Source organism: Bolinopsis microptera, chromosome 6 (assembly GCF_026151205.1).
Source record: "Bolinopsis microptera isolate Bmic1 chromosome 6, MBARI_Bmic_1.0, whole genome shotgun sequence".
Lineage (NCBI taxonomy): Eukaryota > Metazoa > Ctenophora > Tentaculata > Lobata > Bolinopsidae > Bolinopsis > Bolinopsis microptera.
Window position 1 is genome coordinate 589,756 of NC_087077.1, and position 18,281 is coordinate 608,036.

Sequence of the window (18,281 nt, forward strand, 5' to 3'; positions counted from 1 at the left end):
CTTTTGACGGCGATCTTAACTGGTCGGATAGCCGTACTATCTGGCCTCTTGCAGCCAACTCTAGTCGCTTCGAAGTGAGGTTTCTCCTTGATCTCCTCCAAAACTGCGGTTACTAGCGCTGGAAGCTGTTCTCACCTTTTCCTTGTCTGCTAATGCTTCCGTCTTGAAGCAATGGATGATCTCCATCGTGCTAGCCATATGGCATTCCTGCCGTCGAACGAGGTCTATTGCTTCCACAAGCCAGAGTGACAGATGCCTTTTATAAACAGATGAAGCCTCAAGCCATGAATATTTCTCTGTCCATATCTCCACAAATGTCGATTTTCAGTTCTTTTCCCAACGCAATGAACCACTTAGTAACACGGCCATCCACATTTTCCAGTTCATCATAGTCGAATGCTTGAATTCCCAACAGAGATCGGCTCATATTCAGATCATCCTCCATAGTGTACTTGTATGGTAATGTACAAGTACACACTCAAAGGTAAACTACCCGGTAACAGCAACTGAACTTATCGCAAATTTACAAAAGATAAGAGAGCTTGATAATTGTAATGAAAGCTACACTGACCACTTCAGCGGGGCCCTTCGTTACGCCATTGCCTTGGGTGTCTACAAAGTTAAAGAGTCTTCTAAACTTGTGCCATCAAGTTTACTCTTAGCACAGCCGACAATGTTGGTCACAGGACTCTCATGGATATCAACAAATTGAATGTTGAATATGGAATATTTGATATTGAATCTTAAATTTTGAATCTTGAATAATGAAATAACACAGTACATGTGCTCCCGCACACTGAGAGGGTTCTCTCTAGTGTACAGAAGGGACACATTATTTTTAGGTTTCCAAGAATAAAATTTAATGTTGTAGATATGGCTAATTCGATTGTTTTGGAAAAGCTGAGCAGCAGAAATCTACTTTTATTATTTGCTGGAAACTTAGTGGTCCTGATAATTCTCTGTGTGGCAGGAGGGAAAGGTAAAATATTCACTTTTTTATTAAATTACTGTTAATCTTTTAGTTATTTTGAATAGGAAAATCCATTTTTGCCTGATATTTCTGACTAGTGAACACTAGTCAGAGTTATTAGAAAAGCATTATACTTGTTTTAATTGATTTTAATCATTTCAGGACCTCGACCTACTAATGCCATGCACCGGAATACTAAAAATTGTAACGATAAGTACCTACAGTTTCAGAACAGTACCAAACCTATTGATGACAAGAGTTGTCCAGAAAGAATACTGGTGAGGGAGATCCTTGCTTTTATTATCAGACAAATAATATTATTATATACAAAACGCATAAGTTGTTGCTTGAGGGAAGATAGAAAGAGAAGGTGTCAATAGTATACAGCCGTCTTAAACAAAGCATAGAATAGGCAATGGAAGAATGTCAAATAAACTGGTCAATAGTTTTGTGTCAATTATCAAAATTCACACTGCCACAGTGATAAGTGATAAACCTCAAACTCAATCAATTAAAACTCCCCAGTCGCTAGAAGAAGACAACCCTCGTCTGATTGGTAACAACCTGGTATTCTACGTAGTCCTACCCTCTGACTTGTACTCTCACTACACAATGAGTCGGTGGTTTCAGTGGATGATCACCGTTCTTCAGATCACGCCACTGCAAAACCCTAAAATAAAGCTTACTAGTAAGTTTTGAGAAACGTTAATTGTGTTATCTTGTATTTAATTTTGAAGAAAGCTCAACAATAAGGACAGAAGAATTGTTCTGTAAACATGTAATCAAACTGTTTCTGAAGATTGCAAATAACTTGTGTTCTTTAGGATTATTCGTCACGAGGAATGAATCTAACTGAACAAATCAATTCCATTAACAAATTTGCTGTTGGAGATTCATATGATGATTCCCATGGGCCATGGATATGAAACAGTTTTATAAATTTACTCGATTTTCAGATGAGAGCCCTACTCTAACGTTCAAAGGAGCGATATTTGGGAGGCACCACGAGGACGACCACTGGAGACCAGTTCACGCTCAGGACTCGGGGATAGTTCACAGTAGACGGCTTGAGTGTGGGGTAGATAAGGAATATGATGTGAGTAGAGGGGGTAGATAAGGAATATGATGTGAGTAGAGGGGGTAGATAAGGAATATGATGTGAGTAGAGGGGGTAGATAAGGAATATGATGTGAGTAGAGGGGGGTAGATAAGGAATATGATGTGAGTAGAGGGGACTAGATAAGGAATATGATGTGAGTAGAGGGGGGTAGATAAGGAATATGATGTGAGTAGAGGGGACTAGATAAGGAATATGATGTCAGTAGAGGGGGTAGATAAGGAATATGATGTGAGTAGAGGGGGTAGATAAGGAATATGATGTGAGTAGAGGGGGGTAGATAAGGAATATGATGTGAGTAGAGGGGACTAGATAAGGAATATGATGTGAGTAGAGGGGGTAGATAAGGAATATGATGTGAGTAGAGGGGGTAGATAAGGAATATGATGTGATTAGAGGGGGTAGATAAGGAATATGATGTGAGTAGAGGGGGGTAGATAAGGAATATGATGTGAGTAGAGGGGACTAGATAAGGAATATGATGTGAGTAGAGGGGGTAGATAAGGAATATGATGTGAGTAGAGGGGGTAGATAAGGAATATGATGTGAGTAGAGGGAGTAGATAAGAGATATGATGTGAGTAGAGGGGACTAGATAAGGAATATGATGTGAGTAGAGGGAGTAGATAAGGAATATGATGTGAGTAGAGGGAGTAGATAAGGAATATGATGTGAGTAGAGGGGACTAGATAAGGAATATGATGTGAGTAGAGGGAGTAGATAAGGAATATGATGTGAGTAGAGGGAGTAGATAAGGAATATGATGTGAGTAGAGGGAGTAGATAAGGAATATGATGTGAGTAGAGGGAGTAGATAAGGAATATGATGTGAGTAGAGGGGGTAGATAAGGAATATGATGTGAGTAGAGGGGACTAGATAAGGAATATTGAGGAAGCTTTTAAACGTTTTTTATTTGATACGGAGAGTTGTTTTGTTGGTTATCGTACGGATTCAATTCATTGCGAAATTTGCAGTTTATCAAAGTGACAATGATCTGTTGATGAGAATAAAACTGAATTTGCTGCAACGAAAGTGAAAATAATAATGTTTCAGATCATACACTGCAGTGACGTTGCTTTGTTCGAGCTAGGATCAGTGTTTTACACTCAGTACCTGATAAACTTGCAGCTTCCTCAGCGGGATGGTCTCAATTCAGACCTACCTCGGATCAAAAGTATAGAGATAACGGTAAGACAGTTTTTAAAACTATTTTCTGTCCGTCTCTTTAATTGTTTGTCGGTCTGTCTGTTTTTTCTGTTTGCCAGCCTATTTTTATTTCTGTTTGTCGGTATGTTCGCGTGTATTTTGGTTGCTACTACCTAACTATCTGTGTCATTCGAGTGGCATCATAAAATCACATGACATAGTTGCTATTTTAGTTATTTACTCTTCCTGGATGAACTTCCTGGCTGAACATAAACAAACACCACGCCCGATTGATTGACCTATGACCAATCTCGATCAAAGTTAGTTATTTACAAGTTGTACAGTTTTTATAGTCGTTATTTAGCATTTAGCTACAGAAGTTCTCACGATGTGTTGTGTGGATTGTGGTAAAGCCTGTTTCCGAGGCATTGGCAATTGCTTCAAAGGAATGTGCAAAGTTGTGTGTTGCTGTATCTGCGGAGGAGATTAATTGTGAGCGGAACTAGAAGAACAGAGAGGGAACTGTCGATCATAAAAGTAGCTTTGTAAAACTGGTTTGCTTGAGATCGCACACTACATGATGGGTCAAGATGGTAGGACTAAATGGGTGCAGCAAACTTCGAGTGGACTAGAAAACGAGGAGTGGAAACACTGTTTGAAGTGACTCTGAGGAAAAACAAACGAGGAGAAGGATTGATATCGAACATGTGAATGACCGAATCTGAATCGATTTCATTTTAATGTTATGTTAAACTTAATGAAGTGTCCAAAATTAGTTCATCTGCGTTGTTCACTTACTCAAGGTCAATAATCAGTGTGTTCAATTTTTTTATTTACTCGTTTAAAGTACAATTAATAACGTTGTAATTTAAATAATATGATAACAAAGTAATATAACAACTATATTATATAATATCCAGTACAACTGCTCTCCTCAATATGCAGGCTCAGTATCACAATGTTAAGATTTATCACTGGAAATATACAAATTTGTCCGGGCTGAACACATGTGACACTGCTGCTCTTCAATATTTAACGCGGAAACCACAGACCTGTCACTATTATACACTCAACTGTTTGTATTTTGTAACGTCGTACATTAACGTACACTCCTGGCGACAAACACTCTGGTAATCTGTAAGTAGTGAATACATAGTACAGAAATAACAATTACTGTGTTATGCCCTTAGCTACAAGTCAAGAAGTCCCTTAAATATAGGGTTCAGTGTGACATACAGAATCTACTGTTCGGCAAAAGCGTAAATTAACAAATGACTGTCTCTATGGGAGAAATTTATCGTGTACAATAAACAGTTCGACTTAAGCTTATTAAGGCAAGCGGAAATGTATGTAAAAGAAATGAAATATTTCATATCTCATCGAAATTGAAATTGAAAGTTCGTTAAAAAGTTACAAATCACTAAATCACATACAAATTACATCGTACGTGTTTCACTGGGCAGTAGAAAGGTTTCTTTTCGCAGTTTCAGTTACAGTTTGAATAATACTGTGTGGATCAAACACCTTGATCTTCCTCAGAACAGTCTTGATAAGATCATTAGGTACAATGTGAAGGCAGGGATCTGTTACTGTGTTAATTGGCGAGAATATCATAATGAGCGTGTAATTAGCGAAATTAGCATGTCCTGACATAATCCTGAATATCACAAAGAAAGGCATCCAGCTCAGAGAGAAGCTGAGACTAGTCAGCAAAGCTCGCACTACCACAATCTTAGTGTTCAGACATATCTTATTAGTGTTCCGCTGCAGAGCCCTCATGATCAGGGTGTAGGACACCACGTTGAACACTAGTGGGAGTATCATGGTGATCACGTCTAGGGAGTAGTAGAAAGGCGCACAGGACTCAGGAGGGTCGCAGCGCTGGAAGTGGCAGCAGCTGGAGTGGGGCTCGAAGAAGATGAGACTGCCGATGGTGGAGAAGATGTGGAAACTGAAACCAGCTGTCCAGATGAGGGGTAGTAGCCAGGTTAGTAGGATTACTGAGAACAGGGTCTTTTTGTGGGCTGGTGTCGTGTACCTGGGATGATCTGTTATAGGGATTGAGCTAATAGAGGGTTTCTATAAACAATAAACATGCAACATCCTTGTCATAGACATTTACAGTGAGAAATGGATTTGATTTTAACTGAATCTGTAGTCTAAAGTGAGAAATGGATTTGATTTTAACTCAATCTGTAGTCTAAAGTGAGAAATGGATTTGATTTTAACTCAATCTGTAGTCTTGTTTAGAAACAATGATTAGAAAGACACCGAACAGACACCAGTTGTTTTAAATCTTCAAGGTATGTTAGAATAGGTACCTGACAGGAAGACTACAGCTATGATCCTGTCGACTGTGATAGGCAGAATGCACAGCAAGTTAACGTAGGACATGTAGTTCTCCAGAAGTGGGGTGGCTCTGCACACTATGTTATCAGGAAATGTTGCGAAATCCCCTGAGTACGTAGTATCAGGAAATCAGTAAATTTCAGGTGCTGGGCTCATCGGAAGTAAAGTCAGTCTCTATTTCGGCACGATATTTTAAATGTATCAGAAAAAAGTCTCTCGTATAATTATAAATATCGCCAAAGTCTCAACTCTCATGATATTTTACAATGAAATAAGAACATGTAATAATTAAATGTTAAATGTACTGACTGGGACACACCAAGACAGCAAGCACCAGTGCATAAAGCAAGTCTGCAACAGCCATGTTAAGATAAGAGAACTCGTAAGATTTACGATACATCCTCCTTATCAGGATAAAGGAGATAACAGCTATGTTGAGAAGAGAACCTAGTGTAGCGATCACTAACTTAGCTACCTTGAGCCGTGTTATGGTCTCCTCGCTGAAAGGCATCGTTACATTCTCTGCCATCTGATAAGATAGTGTAAATTGTTATTTATATATAATATATATATTAGTGAAACGGAAAAGAAATTGAGGGGGCTGCTGATCAGCACTTCTCGTTGCAGCAAACTGAATAGTGAGTAATGGCAGGATGCGATAAAATGCGACTGAACCATCAATTTCTTATGGCACTGATTAATATCCAATATTGTGTGCAGCTATTACAACAGACAGTTATAGTTCAAAGCAATCAATCAGTGGAAAGACGTATATTCTTACTCCAGTTTCTAGTTTAGATCTTGGGAGTGTTTCTCACCTAACTGTAATATAAATATCACCTGGCGGCTGTTAGTTCGTTAGTGTCTCGTTAAATTAAAATATCTTCAGTTACGTTGCATTTTTGGCGGGCACTGGTTTTTACTTGTATATCAAATTTTACAATTATTAGTGGTCCTAAAATAGAAACGTTCAAGAATATTGATCCAGCCTGAAAAATATGACAGGTGTGTGATAAGATAACGGTATCTTATAAACATAAAGATAGAATGAGAAAATGGAAATGAAAAGGAGATAAGGCTCGCTTTTAATACTAATAAACTATCGCATTACTTTACTACAATATGTTAACTCTTAACAGACTGGCGACTTCAATTTCACTATATTGTTATCCGACACAAGGGCGCATAGTCTGGCTCTCAAATTCAAACAAAAGGTAACTTATTTTCTGATTCTTAATAAGATACAGACCACAGTCTACAAGTCGAGCAAATACAACCTAACCCGGAAATCTTCCCGTGACGAATAGGACCGATGATTTGTATTTAATATTGTGCAATTACTAAAACCCTGATTTTGAATGATAACGTTTAGATATGAGGTTTGTCAGTTCAATCTCTAAATTACAAATCCGTAGTTTGTACTTGGTCGGCGGTTCTATTGAGTTAGAAGCGGTTTCATGATTAAAGTTCACACTTGGATCATCCAGCCCTGAAATGTTAGTAGGCCAAACTGGTAATTTTCTTACCAGTTTTTATCATTTCTCTAGGAATTTGTCATGGCGAAATCCGAAGTAGATGAATGATGATTTCATCACAGTTGTAAAGCTACAACTATGTGACTGATAATATTATTGACTATCTACAGCAGGTTAATACTCGGTCATCTTAGCAACATTAAGTTGAAACGGTGTACAAACATTTAACGTTTCACTAAAAAACCGAGAGGTTCCACGAACGTGAAGATGACGACTGATATGAAAGGAGATCTGTCCTAGAAAATAGAATGGCACCGTACAATGTATCAATATTGAAATAACCCAATTATATTAACGATAACCAAGTTAAAGACACAATCGAATCCACGACTTTAATAAAGGTCTGACGTTTTACCGGATTGGTAATTTCGTTCCGAGCCGCGGGAGCGTAGCAAGTTGTTCTGAATTTTAATGAATAGTAGAAAGTTATCCGTGCAAAAGTTTTCTATCTGATTATCGAAGGTCATTGACCGAATCAAGTGAGTCTTATGAAATAGGATGTTCCTCTCAGAACTTTCCACTGCGACACTGATAGTGGGTGGAGCAACAACATGTAACACTGATAGTGGGTGGAGCAACAACATGTAACACTGATAGTGGGTGGAGCAACAACATGTAACACTGATAGTGGGTGGAGCAACAACATGTAACACTGATAGTGGGTGGAGCAACAACATGTAACACTGATAGTGGGTGGAGCAACAACATGGTGACACTGATAGTGGGTGGAGCAACAACATGTAACACTGATAGTGGGTGGAGCAACAACATGTAACACTGATAGTGGGTGGAGCAACAACATGTAACACTGATAGTGGGTGGAGCAACAACATGTAACACTGATAGTGGGTGGAGCAACAACATGGTGACACTGATAGTGGGTGGAGCAACAACATGTAACACTGATAGTGGGTGGAGCAACAACATGTAACACTGATAGTGGGTGGAGCAACAACATGTAACACTGATAGTGGGTGGAGCAACAACATGTAACACTGATAGTGGGTGGAGTAACAACATGTAACACTGATAGTGGGTGGAGTAACAACATGTAACACTGATAGTGGGTGGAGTATAAGCAACAACATGTAACACTGATAGTGGGTGGAGCAACAACATGGTGACACAGATAGTGGGTGGAGCAACAACATGTAACACTGATAGTGGGTGGAGCAACAACATGTAACACTGATAGTGGGTGGAGCAACAACATGTAACACTGATAGTGGGTGGAGTATAAGTAACAACATGTAACACTGATAGTGGGTGGAGCAACAACATGGTGACACTGATAGTGGGTGGAGCAACAACATGTAACACTGATAGTGGGTGGAGCAACAACATGTAACACTGATAGTGGGTGGAGCAACAACATGTAACACTGATAGTGGGTGGAGCAACAACATGAAACACTGATAGTGGGTGGAGCAACAACATGGTGACACTGATAGTGGGTGGAGCAACAACATGTAACACTGATAGTGGGTGGAGCAACAACATGTAACACTGATAGTGGGTGGAGCAACAACATGTAACACTGATAGTGGGTGGAGCAACAACATGTAACACTGATAGTGGGTGGAGCAACAACATGGTGACACTGATAGTGGGTGGAGCAACAACATGTAACACTGATAGTGGGTGGAGCAACAACATGTAACACTGATAGTGGGTGGAGCAACAACATGTAACACTGATAGTGGGTGGAGCAACAACATGTAACACTGATAGTGGGTGGAGTAACAACATGTAACACTGATAGTGGGTGGAGTAACAACATGTAACACTGATAGTGGGTGGAGTATAAGCAACAACATGTAACACTGATAGTGGGTGGAGCAACAACATGGTGACACAGATAGTGGGTGGAGCAACAACATGTAACACTGATAGTGGGTGGAGCAACAACATGTAACACTGATAGTGGGTGGAGCAACAACATGTAACACTGATAGTGGGTGGAGCAACAACATGAAACACTGATAGTGGGTGGAGCAACAACATGGTGACACTGATAGTGGGTGGAGCAACAACATGTAACACTGATAGTGGGTGGAGCAACAACATGTAACACTGATAGTGGGTGGAGCAACAACATGTAACACTGATAGTGGGTGGAGCAACAACATGTAACACTGATAGTGGGTGGAGCAACAACATGAAACACTGATAGTGGGTGGAGCAACAACATGGTGACACTGATAGTGGGTGGAGCAACAACATGTAACACTGATAGTGGGTGGAGCAACAACATGTAACACTGATAGTGGGTGGAGCAACAACATGTAACACTGATAGTGGGTGGAGCAACAACATGTAACACTGATAGTGGGTGGAGCAACAACATGGTAACACTGATAGTGGGTGGAGCAACAACATGTAACACTGATAGTGGGTGGAGCAACAACATGTAACACTGATAGTGGGTGGAGCAACAACATGAAACACTGATAGTGGGTGGAGCAACAACATGGTAACACTGATAGTGGGTTGAGCAACAACATGGTAACACTGATAGTGGGTGGAGCAACAACATGGCGAAAAGATTAAATAAAATGTTCAAAGTTTCAGTTCTTTGTCAAAAACAAATTTTATTGACACTAATAGTGAAATGTATGAATCAAATGACGTCAGTCAATTTAGAGAGAAAAACATGCCATCCAGAACACGTTTTTAGAGCCAGGTGAAAACTTTGAACACATGAGGCTGTAACCTACTGACTTGTCGTTTGTTAGGTGCACGTTACTGCCATTATTCCATGCGATCGTTATATCATTCAATTTAATTACTTCTTGATAGATTATTGAAGAAGCAATGAAAGGCTATTAACACTGATCAGAATCAACAAACCTGGCATCTCCAGTAACCTGCATCTTACAAACCTGGCATCTCCAGTAACCTGCATCTTACAAACCTGGCATCTCCAGTAACCTGCATCTTACAAACCTGGCATCTCCAGTAACCTGCATCTTACAAACCTGGCATCTCCAGTAACCTGCATCTTACAAACCTGGCATCTCCAGTAACCTGCATCTTACAAACCTGGCATCTCCAGTAACCTGCATCTTACAAACCTGGCATCTCCAGTAACCTGCATCTTACAAACCTGGCATCTCCAGTAACCTGCATCTTACAAACCTGGCATCTCCAGTAACCTGCATCTTACAAACCTGGCATCTCCAGTATCCTGCATCTTACAAACCTGGCATCTCCAGTAACCTGCATCTTACAAACCTGGCATCTCCAGTAACCTGCATCTTACAAACCTGGCATCTCCAGTAACCTGCATCTTACAAACCTGGCATCTCCAGTAACCTGCATCTTACAAACCTGGCATCTCCAGTAACCTGCATCTTACAAACCTGGCATCTCCAGTAACCTGCATCTTACAAACCTGGCATCTCCAGTAACCTGCATCTTACAAACCTGGCATCTCCAGTAACCTGCATCTTACAAACCTGGCATCTCCAGTAACCTGCATCTTACAAACCTGGCATCTCCAGTAACCTGCATCTTGCACAATCTCTGCTGCTGATTCTTTTCTGTCAGATCAAAGGCCACAAAAACTACTCCTAACTCACAAAGCACACATACAACTAAAATCTCTAATCAACGTTGTATCTCCTCGACCCTTGTAACCAGCAAGATCCCGCTAAGTCTAAGAAGGTGATTGTGGCTGTAAATATCTCCGAAACTTTAATTAATGATTGTCGCAGTTTTATTTTGTTACTAATCTCGACTGTAAAATCATTTTAGTGTAAAGATAAATCCGCAAAAAATGAACTATAAAAATTTAATTGAAATTTCTATATTTTCGAGGAAGAAATCAAAATTTGTAATTTCCCTCGCAAGAATTGCTAAAAAGACTTGCCGCTCCCTGTAAATAATACTACAACTGTAATTTTGACCCGTAGTCGCAGGTGTTCACTAGCCTAACTTTTTGACTTTTGTGGAATCGTCGAGACGGTAGTTAAGTTGTCATGGTAATGGCAGCTTTTACTATAGCTATGGAAACAAGAATTGATGATCTATAAAGAGTTTTAGTCTGACTGAGATTAACTGAGCAACATAGAAGTTCCTCAGTGATAGTTCCTGACATTTTCAAGGTTCGCTGCCTACCACGGTGAACTAAGCACAAAACTATTGCGGCAAAGTTATCTGCATATTTAGATATGTAATGTTCAGACTGACAGGAAGATATCATTAATCTGGAATATGGACCACAAATTAGATTAAAAGATGAGAAACTCGTTGTTATAATTACGTTGTGCGTATTTATTACCGAATAAATTGATAGTGATAGGTTATAACAGCCTCTTGATTTATAACAGCTATATTACTGTCGACACCTCAAATATAATGACTGATAATATCATCAACTTTAACTGTACTAGTTACAAATAAATAACGGAAATCGCAGATAATTGCAATGTTGTGGCTGATATTGGAGTGATTAAAAAAATCGTTGCAAGCTGCGGCTAAAGATTACAAAGTCATGGTAGTGATATAGCTTTTTAATTTTATGGTTAGCTGGGACAGACAGATTGTAAGATTAGAATACTAACTCATCTAAAATTATGAATGAGGACACTAGTTAAGTAAAAGGTTGTCTTGGCATAACCCCCTTCAAACATAGTCCGCTTGGTAAAAAGTAATAACTGAACAACTTGATAATATCTGATGCTATTCGACTCCTATCCCAGAAAAGTTAAGGACCATGGGGCCTGGTTTGATGCCTTTTGTTAATTTGAATTTTGACCTCTCACCTCTCCGTCAAGATCTGGAAATTAAAATTAGGTGGGTTTTGGACGATGTGTTTCTATATAGAGTACATATTGTGTGACTTAACGTATATTTACTTTACTACGCACGCCTCAAGGCTGTAGTGCAATCTACACATCCTCTCAACTATTCCTCACAAGTACGCCTCAAGGCTGTAGTGCAATCTACACGTCATCCTCTCAACTACTCCTCACAAGTACGCCCTTTCTCGTGCAATGATTGTCTCATTAGTAAGAAGCAGTGTAGATAGTAAGCAGCGCCACTGCTCCTCCCCTGATTGTTTCCTCTCATTAGTTAATGACACTGACACACTCAAACTTACTCTCTAGTCCCCTTTCCTAAATCGTGACTAGTAGCCGGTTCAGGGCTCGAGTATACTGGCTCCCTGGTGATGTTAGCCGGTCATCATGTCTTCAAAAGCTCTTTCCAAGGTTCGTAGACAGTATAGTGTCTTGAGAAGTGGTCGGCGATTACTGTGAAGATCATTATAGTTTCCGGTTCAAGGTTGAAATGAAGATGAGTGTTGGTAACTATAACAACACAGCTGCAGGGATCCATGACGACATAGGGTGCAAGGTGCTTTAATCATCTTTATTACTTAATGCGATTACAAAATGTTTTGTTTTGGTAAATTTGTTTAATCGTTCCAACATTATTCACGCGGATATTTTATATGGTTGAAAACTTCATGATATTCCTGGCCCAGTCTCAAAGAAGACCGCTGACTTTAAAATAACCGGAACATTCTAGCAGAGTAACAGAATGTCACACCATAATACTGATTATGTGCATGTTTTCAATGCACGTTATTTCCTTAAATCTAGATTAACGGAAGGATGTTTAGTTTTCCTGAAATCGAGCTTCCCCCACGAATCAAGAGTGTGCCATGAAATGATAAAAGTTCAAAAAATGGTGCATCTGCTCGTGACTAACTGCAGGAATAAAATGTGCAACTAACTGGCAGAGGAATAAACTATCGGCTAACGGTTTTTAAACATGAACTCCTCAAAACATGAACTCCGCTAGTGATAGTGTTGGAGCCAGCGGAAAGAATGATCGCTACAGATAATTCGAATTTACAACAGCTTAAAGAATGAAGCAACCATGAAGTAACCATGAAGCAACCATGATATGGACACCAATAATTAGCAACAATGTCAATTGCAACAATAGGAAAAGAGAGGAGTTGTAAAGAGTTTCATGTTGTGACAATGTAGCTAACAATGTAGCTTATATATACAATGTAGCAAACACAAAGTGAAGGTCATTGTTTAAGTTACAATAGTTGTAAGCCCTCACGCCCTCGCATACATTGTAAAAACATCGTTATACAACATGAAAACAAGTACCAGCTGCAGCAGAAACACGCTACGGTTTTATTTTTCCAGGAAGCTACTTTTGGTCTGCTAATTGAGGAGAAGTTTTATGTGCTCTTTCAGAACATGGAGCCAAACTTTGATAATTATTATTTAATAAGCGGTAATTATTATTTAATTAGTGGCGGAGTCCGGAGACATTCCGATGGTTAAATTAGTAGGCTCCGTCGATATTAATTTTCGTAAATTTATTAGAAATTAAGCCAATAAAAATAATTCTTGTTATTTATCCAATCACGCTCTCGGTGTTCAAATTTGAAGTTTGATAATCCTTGGAATATCGATTCAAACCGCATCTACATTGTACAGAAAATAACGGTGAACGTCAGAGTTACACAATGATTTTCTGTCTGAAGGGCAATGACATTATCACTCTATTTCAGCATACGAGTTCGTGGTTTATCACGTACACTAAGTTCCCCCCTCATTTCAGGAAATCCACCAAAACGGAGGGTTCACGAAAGTGTGGGTAGCACAGAAAAGTGTGATGTGTCCCCTACTTCTCCTGGCTACTCTTCTCTTTAGAAGACAAGTCAGGATACACACCATACACAGTCCACTTCTTATCACCAAGTAAGTGAACAGTCACGCAGTCATTTTAATTCTGATATTTTAGTAACGCAGTTTGAGTCACTAGGTTCAGTAGCCTCACTAATTTAAAAAATAAATAATGGTCAATACGCGCCTTGAAAAAAATGGAAACAGTCATATTTCCAGTCCCTTAAAATGTACGATTTATTTACAAACATGATAGTCAACACAAAACAGACGCAGTCGACCACTATCTCATCGCTTTCTCCCTTAAAATCACTACAATCATTCATATTTAAAACAGCAATGATTGGCTAATAAGTAATATCAACTGCTAAACACAAGAACACGTGACACGTGACACAGTGACACGTGACACAGGGCGGCTGTCCTCCTCGTATTGGCAGATACCAATATTGGGAGCCATCACTGGTATAGTGTCAGAGCTGGGAATTACCCTGAAACTGGTAATGAGGGTGTCGATTTGTGGTTTTAAATAATGATTTGATATCTTTTCTTCATCACCAGTCGCTCGGAACTGGCTCGTAACGGTGAGAAATGCGGGCTGCACCGTTTTGTGATTTGTAGATCTGAGGCAAATCTGCACTGAAGATACTTTAACGGCTTAGTGGCTCAGTTGGTTAATCCGCCTGGTATTGCTTGAGGTACCAGGTTCGATTCCCGACTCTGTCACTAGCCGTGGGGTGAGCGTCGTCGACGCTCAGCTAAGGATCCTGAGTGGTCTATGCAGCCCCCCGGTCCACTCAGCCAAATACTCGAGAAATCGGGTGTGAGGGTTAAATGAGGAGCTGCCCATTGCAGCAAAGTCTCGGGCGAAGAAAGTATGGTACACACTACCTTAACCGTCACTGGCCTAATGTATAATTGAATCCTTCGGCTTCCTGTAATTGGCTGGTTACACACTTGTGTAACAATGTGGCTGTTGGAATGTCCGAAGTAAAATAAGTGTTGAGATAAAAAAAAAAAGGAGTTTTAGTGATCCATCGCACTTATACAGTTTCCACAAGCTGATGTTCTATTATCTGTCTCAGCCGGTCCCTTGGGAATATACCAGTTGTAAAACTATTAGTATTAAATTACAATAGAATTGTAAAAATGTTATTGTTATCGATACCCTAATTTATATGTTGCCTGACCTTATCTGTCTTTTTTCAGAGTTATTACTGGTATTGGAATGACGAATGTAATCTTTAATTGTAAGTAAACCACTTGATACCACAATTCTTGAACAATTTTGTTGTGATTTTTATATTTTTAAGTTTGCTTGTTCAGTTTGGCTGGCATTGTTATTGTAACGGGTATAACTTGAGTTGTTTATGAAATATTTTGTTTTGGGTAATAGGATTCTTACAGGAGTTTTCATATAACCCAGCTCTAAGTAAGTTTGTGCTGAGCTGTCGTCTTAACTTCTTAATCCTTGCTGAATTCTTGATTCTATCTCAGCATTTAAACACTAAATCTGAACACTGCAGGATACATATTTAGTAAAATGTTAATATTCTTAACTTTAATTGATCTCGATGTGATACTATACTAGCTGTCTTTGAGCTTTTAAAAACTGGTAAATCAGAAAGGAAGGGTTCGGTCAAGAACTTAAAATTTACCTATTAAACTACAGTTACTTTCCTTTACACAACCTGCCCCTGTAACAGCACTGTAACAGCACTGTAACAGCACTGTAACAGCACTGTAACAGCCCTGTAACAGCACTGTAACATAACTGTAACAGCACTGTAACAGCACTGTAACAGCACTGTTACAGCACTGTAACAGCACTGTAACAGCACTGTAACAGCACTGTAACAGCACTGTAACAGCACTGTAACAGAACTGTAACAGCCCTGTAACAGCACTGTAACAGCACTGTAACAGCACTGTAACAGCACTGTAACAGCACTGTAACAGCCCTGTAACAGTCCTGTAACAGCACTGTAACAGCCCTGTAACAGCACTGTAACAGCCCTGTAACAGCACTGTAACAGCACTGTAACAGCACTGTAACAGCACTGTAACAACACTGTAACAGCCCTGTAACAGCACTGTAACAGCACTGTAACAGCACTGTAACAGCACTGTAACAGCACTGTAACAACACTGTAACAGCCCTGTAACAGCACTGTAACAGCACTGTAACAGCCCTATCCCCCAGTGCCTATGGAGTACCTGTCCCTATTCGCTGATGTGCCAGGACTCCGAGTCTGGTACGATGTCAGCACTGGACTCTTCTACGCTGCTACTGCTGTGCTCTGGCTCCTATTTGTCGGGGAGCACAGAATGGTAGGGGTTAAACATTGTTATTTTTTATTAATCCTGTATTTTCTTATTTTTACACAGGATGGTAGGGGTTAAACATTGTTATCTTTTATTAATCCTGTATTTTCTTATTTTTACACAGGATGGTAGGGGTTAAACATTGTTATCTTTTATTAATCCTGTATTTTCTTATTTTTACACAGGATGGTAGGGGTTAAACATTGTTATCTTTTATTAATCCTGTATTTTCTTATTTTTACACAGGATGGTAGGGGTTAAACATTGTTATCTTTTATTAATCCTGTATTTTCTTATTTTGTCGGGGAGCACAGGATGGTAGGGGTTAAACATTGTTATTTTTTATTAATGCTGTATTTTCTTATTTTTTGGTCGTGCTTCTTAAGGAATAAAAAATGCAGCCCATAGTTTCTTTTAGTAGGCACAAACTCGACACATATATTTGTTCACTATCTAGTTAACGTAACCAACGTTACAATTTAATTGGACTGATTAGTAAATAGTTCCTCTCCTAGGATCTGGATCAAAGAAACAAATTCTCAAACTATTGGAAAGAGATAACAGCAATCAGTGTGTGCGCGTCTGTCATGTTCTTATTCGATGTGATTGAGAGAGGACTACAAATAGCGGACCCTTTTCATTCGATCTGGTCCACTGTGATGGGGGAAAATACCGCCAGAACTCTACTGATAGTGTCAGCTGGGTGTGCTGGGTTTTACCTTCTCGTTCTTATCTATCTGATGATTAGAGCTGTAATCAGCATGAGCAGGAAAAGAGCGAGCTTGGTAGGTGGAGATTAAAATATGGAGAATATTCTCTTTTATACCGGAGCTTACTTACGGAATGTTCTGTGAAGTTTATCCTTTCGAATAAATGTCTAAACGAAGAGCAATTTTTCAATCCTGGAAATTTCTATGCGAATGGTTCACCAATTACTTGATTTAACTGTTAATTGATAACAGGTGAACGTTGGTCGAGTAAGACAGATGTACTACGAGGGGTTGATAACTAGGTTTAAAGTAATGGTCTACGGAACAGCAGCGTGTGGGATCCTAACAGTCGTCATGTTCATCATGATTAACCTCAATGAAATGTACTACAAGTGGGGCAGAACAGAGAAAACTATCGAGATTAGCAGTAAGTTTGTCATTGTGGTTGCTATGGTAGCCAATACAAATGTAGTTGTCATGGTAACTAACATGGTCATGGTTAATTTCATGGTAACCTGTCATGGTAACTAACACAATTCCCTTTTTTTACAGGTGGTTTTTTAGTTGGTATTGCTGGTCTGTGGAATTTGTATGTTTTGAACATTCTTCTTCTGTACGCTCCAACATCATCCGCCTCACAGGCTACAGGTTTTTACTGTTTATAGAATTATTTGGGTTATTTTGTCTTTTATCGCTTTAAATATTTAACTTTAAATTGCGAAACTACAGTAGTAGTTATAGTTATTAAAAATATGGTTACAGCTAAGATGGTCACCAGTGGTTATATAATCAAGTTGCCTGTACCCATATTTTGCAGATGAGTACGAGACTGTGGAAATGAGTGAGGTTAACCCTGGAGGTCCAGATGCACTCACTACACTCACCAAACCTAGTGCAGACTAGATGCACTCACTACACTCACCAAACCTAGTGCAGACTAGAGGAGATTTGAACTGCTCACTAGAGTTAGCGCAGACTAGTGGCCATTCTGGATTACTCACTAAACCTAGCGCTATATTTCTAGGTCAAGACTTACCTTTAGACATTCAATAGATTTATGTACAAAATCATTGCAGCGATCGAGCAGACTTAAATTTTTAAATACAGCTAGAATTTAATAGACAGATTTTATATGAAGCTTTTACATTTTTAGGTGCTCTTTCCTTAGTGATTGAGTAAGATTCCTTAAGTGATATGGGGAAAATTTCCGTTAAACCCATACTAGAGTCGAAGGGAAAGAATTCGATTGATATCGATTGAAGTTATGAAGTGAAGGAATTTGTCACCGAAACTTTTAGAAAATATTTCCCGGGAGTTAACGAATTTATGATTATATCGACAAATACTTTTAATTATCAAATTTATCGAACAATGTTTAATAAAGTTTTACAATGATTCATCTCCATCTTTATTCTTTCTCTCATTTACTTTTTATTTTATTCAAACTGAATAATCTGAGAATTGAGATTCCCAG

The 18,281-nt window shown here is 39.2% G+C and overlaps 1 protein-coding gene across 1 annotated transcript; it reads left to right on the forward strand.

Moving 5' to 3' along the window:
* Positions 1 to 778: 778 nt before the first annotated feature.
* On the forward strand, positions 779 to 17,733 carry LOC134816436 (protein wntless homolog). Its single transcript, XM_063825273.1, has 12 exons — positions 779 to 979; positions 1,133 to 1,248; positions 1,496 to 1,658; positions 1,927 to 2,066; positions 3,140 to 3,274; positions 13,708 to 13,847; positions 14,982 to 15,022; positions 15,976 to 16,103; positions 16,613 to 16,882; positions 17,060 to 17,234; positions 17,360 to 17,455; positions 17,625 to 17,733. The coding sequence occupies exons 1-12, from the start codon at positions 874 to 876 to the stop codon at positions 17,708 to 17,710; spliced, it is 1,596 nt and encodes a 531-aa protein (XP_063681343.1). The 5' UTR covers positions 779 to 873; the 3' UTR covers positions 17,711 to 17,733.
* Positions 17,734 to 18,281: the final 548 nt, after the last annotated feature.

Excerpts from the sequence above, each read along its gene's own strand:
- LOC134816436 (XM_063825273.1), top strand. The coding sequence starts at position 874 with ATGGCTAATTCGATTGTTTTGGAAAAGCTGAGCAGCAGAAATCTACTT. Across the intron at positions 3,275-13,707 it reads TCAAAAGTATAGAGATAACG|GAAATCCACCAAAACGGAGG; the intron begins GTAAGACAGTTT and ends CCCTCATTTCAG. Across the intron at positions 17,235-17,359 it reads GAAAACTATCGAGATTAGCA|GTGGTTTTTTAGTTGGTATT; the intron begins GTAAGTTTGTCA and ends CTTTTTTTACAG.